We start from the raw sequence: 3,646 nt of genomic DNA, 5'->3' as shown, positions 1-3,646 counted from the left end.
GGGTTTGAACCACCAGCCTTCTGGTTAGCAGTCAAGTGCCTTAGGAACTATGCTACCAGAGCTCCCTAATAAGAAATGATAATGAAATAAAATAATAAACTTGAAAGTTGTCTGTTGGTATTTATTTGTTTAATAAATTCCACAGATTTAAAGGCATGAAGCTCCTGGTATGAATGGCAGAGAAAATAATAAACATATAGCAATCTGTCATATTTCTGAAAAACTTGAATATACTTATACATATGGAAACACACACACAATTTTATATATACATAAGTTGTTGTTTGCTATTATCAGGTCATCTCTGACTCATGGCAACTTTATACAAAGCAAAACAAAACATTGCTGGATCCTGAGCTGTCTTCATAGTTGGTATGTTTGAATTCATTGCTATTGCTATTATGGCAATCCATCTCATTAGAGGTTTCCCTCGTTTTTGCATATATGCAATTATGCACTCTCAGAGATCCACTTAATTACAGGGATTATCTTTTCCTCTTTAGGAGTTTCCCATGTATTTACCCATGTCTAGATTTTTTTTTTCTTATGTTAAAGTTCTGGTGGTGTAGTGCCTGAGGCACTTGACTGCTAACCAGAAGGCTGGAGGTTCAAACCCACCAACCACTCCTTGGAAGGAAGATTGGGCAATCTACTTCCATAGTGATACTGCCTCGGAATCCCAAGGAGGGGTAGCTATGAGTTGGAAATGACTTGATGGCAATGAATTTGGTTTTTTGGTTTTATGTTAAATTTATAGAATGATGCTGGCAGTTTTCCATATATCTTCATAAGAAACAAAACAAACAAACAAACAAAAGAAACAAGAACACCCTTTCTGCTTACACCTAGTTAAGGTATTATGATCTGCTTGTAATCATAGCCCTTATTATAAAGGTAGCTGGATATTTTGACAGAGAGGGGGTCACTGTTGAAGACTAACTGCTCATAGGGATTCGTTGCCTGTGTTACATTTTTAAAGAAGCCAGATCTGCCATTGAAAGGGAGGAAATATATGAAAAAATTTAAAGAATGAAACAGATTCTGCATAGTTTTCATTACTCCTCTAAGAGGACTCTCCTGACTCTTTCAAAAGTTGGATGAATGAACGGGAGTTGGTGTTTTAAATCCAAAATCAGAAATACAAACTATTAGAAGGAACTTACAAATCTTCTAGGTTGGTCTGAGCTTCATGACTTGATTTGATCATTAAAAAGAAGCCCAAATTGGCCAAGTAAATGACTTTTCTCTTTAAAATGTATAATTTCCATATCTACACAAGAGAATCAAGGAAAGATTGGGAGCAAAATCTATGTGTGCCCCTAACTCCCCCCAAAAATAAAAGAAAACAAAACAAAAAACAGAGTTGACTTTAAGCTCTAACTGGGTAACTGGGTAAATGCCTTAGAATATAGAACATAACGAAGCTAAGGGATATTCCCTCAAGTAGTATAAACTCCCCTCTCTGCAGTTCTCTCTGGCCCAAGGGTTTGAGAGTTTTTTTTTTTTTTTAACTGTATAAGTGTTGGATATTTTTTAACTAAACAAGTTGACAAGCTATGCCTGTATCCAAATGAGATACAAATTAAAATGTAAAATCTCTCAAATTTATTTTTCTTATTTTCTTGTAAAGACTAACAACACTTAAAAATCAAAGTTAGAAGACATAAAAATAGATATCAGGTTAGAAATTCAAAATCATAAAAATTCACTAATAAAATGCTCTTATTATGACTTCTAAACAATTAAAACATTAACAAGTTTTCTAAATAAATGAAAAAAATTATATATGCACTCAAGTATACTTTGTATTCCTTGTAAGGGTGAACCTTTACAACAATTAGAACACTTTGGCCTTTTAAAAATATCTTAATCTGAGTTTTTGCTGATAATATGTCAGTTTGAAATATAATAGTAGAATAATATTTTATTTTATGGAAGTCTTGGGTTTATTTTCTCACTAGCAATCTAATAATTTTGAACTTCAATATTTCTTAATTTGGTTTCATTTGTTACATTGTTTCAATGAATAAATGACTTTATGTGAATTCATGAGTATATGTTAAACTATTTGGGCAAATGATGTCTTGAAAAAATGGAGTGAAATTTCAAAACTTCTAAACATTATGTGAAAAAAAATTATTCTGCTTATTTCATAGTCTCCATTTGGTGGCGTAGTGCCTAACGTATTTGACTGCAAACCAGAAGGTTGGTGGTTCAAACCCACCAGCCACTCTACAGAAGGAAGACTGGACAATCTACTTCAGTAAAAGATTTACTGCCTTAGAAACCCAGTGGGGTCTCTATGAGTCTTAATCAACTCCATAGCAGTGAGTTTGGTTTTTTGTTTTATTGTCCAATTTTTACTATATTATTTCCTTAAGCCTATGACATTTAATCTTGGAAATTTAAAAAATTCATCTCCTCATCTCTAATGCATGTTTATTTTGGAAAAGGAACGAGGTAATTCTCTGGCGAATCTGCTTTGTTTTAACACTGTATATGATGGGGTTCATCACAGGAGGTGCCAGCAGGTAGATATTGGCCATGATAACGTGGACCAGTGGAGAGAAATGCTTAGCAAAGCGGTGAGTCATAGAGACCCCAATCATGGGGACATAAAGGACCAAAACAGCCAGAATGTGGGACAGACAGTTATTAAGGGCACGGAGTCTCTCAACCGTAGAGGCAACACCCAGGACACTTCTTAGAATCATTGCATAAGATAACACAATGAGCAATGGGTCCATCACAATAATAAGCAATACCAGAGCAAATCCATACCAGTTATTGATCCGGATGTCAGCACAGACCAGGTGAATCATATCCTGATGGAGGCAGTAGGAGTGAGAGAGGAGGTGGGAGTGGCAGAAGGGCAGGCGCTTGAGTAGAAAAAGGGAGGGAAGAACGGCCAGAACACAGCGACAAAGGATGGCTAACCCAATTCTGCCAATGACTTCATTGGTGAGGATGGAGGCATAATGGAGGGGGCGACAGATGGCCACATAGCGGTCAAAGGACATAGCCAGCAGGACAGAGGATTCCATGAAGGAGAACGTATGAATGAAAAATACCTGTGCAAAGCAGGCTTCAAAGCTTATTTTGCGAGCATTGAACCAGAGGAGCTGCATGACTGTGGGCAGGGTGGTGAGGGTGAGACCAAGGTCAGTCAGGGCCAGCATGGAGAGAAATAGGTACATGGGCTGGTGGAGGGATGGCTCTTTGTGAATGATGGTGAGGATGGTGCTGTTGCCCATGATGGAGATGGTGTAGAAGCAGCAGAAGGGGATGGAGATCCAGATGTGAGAGGCCTCAAATCCAGGGATGCCCGTGAGGATGAAGAAGACGGAGCTGTGTGTGTTGTTAGTTATTTGGGACATGACAGATGAATGGGACTCCAGATTCAAGGTCTCTGATGAAAGAGAACCAGAAGCATTAGACATGCTCTTCTTCTTCTGTGACTCTGTCATTAACTGATTTGTTCTAAAGAAGTCCATCTAAACAAAGTTTCAGAGTTTCATGAGGTAACAAGGGTTGGTCCAAGAACATCAATGTTACCTTTCCTTAGCCTGTCTTAACAGAAGTTACTTCCACACAATAGATCTACCCATCAAGACTCAATACAGATTGATTCATGGGAAACTTTTAA

At 37.5% G+C, this 3,646-nt stretch overlaps 1 protein-coding gene across 1 annotated transcript; it reads right to left on the bottom strand.

Annotated features, from left to right (window-relative positions):
* Positions 1-2,414: 2,414 nt before the first annotated feature.
* Positions 2,415-3,383, bottom strand: LOC103210194 (olfactory receptor 51Q1-like). The gene has a single exon (XM_007956119.2). It carries the CDS (start codon positions 3,375-3,377, stop codon positions 2,415-2,417), a length of 963 nt encoding a protein of 320 aa, XP_007954310.1. The 5' UTR covers positions 3,378-3,383.
* Positions 3,384-3,646: the final 263 nt, after the last annotated feature.

This window comes from Orycteropus afer, unplaced genomic scaffold (genome assembly GCF_000298275.1).
Source record: "Orycteropus afer afer isolate SDZICR_OR568_19922 unplaced genomic scaffold, OryAfe1.0 scaffold00014, whole genome shotgun sequence".
In the NCBI taxonomy this organism is placed as follows: Eukaryota; Metazoa; Chordata; class Mammalia; order Tubulidentata; family Orycteropodidae; genus Orycteropus; species Orycteropus afer.
This window is presented reverse-complemented; position numbering and strand designations above follow the sequence as displayed.

What these genes read in the sequence shown, in the direction of transcription:
- LOC103210194 (XM_007956119.2), bottom strand. Translation starts at nt 3,377, where the DNA reads ATGTCCCAAATAACTAACAACACACACAGCTCCGTCTTCTTCATCCTC.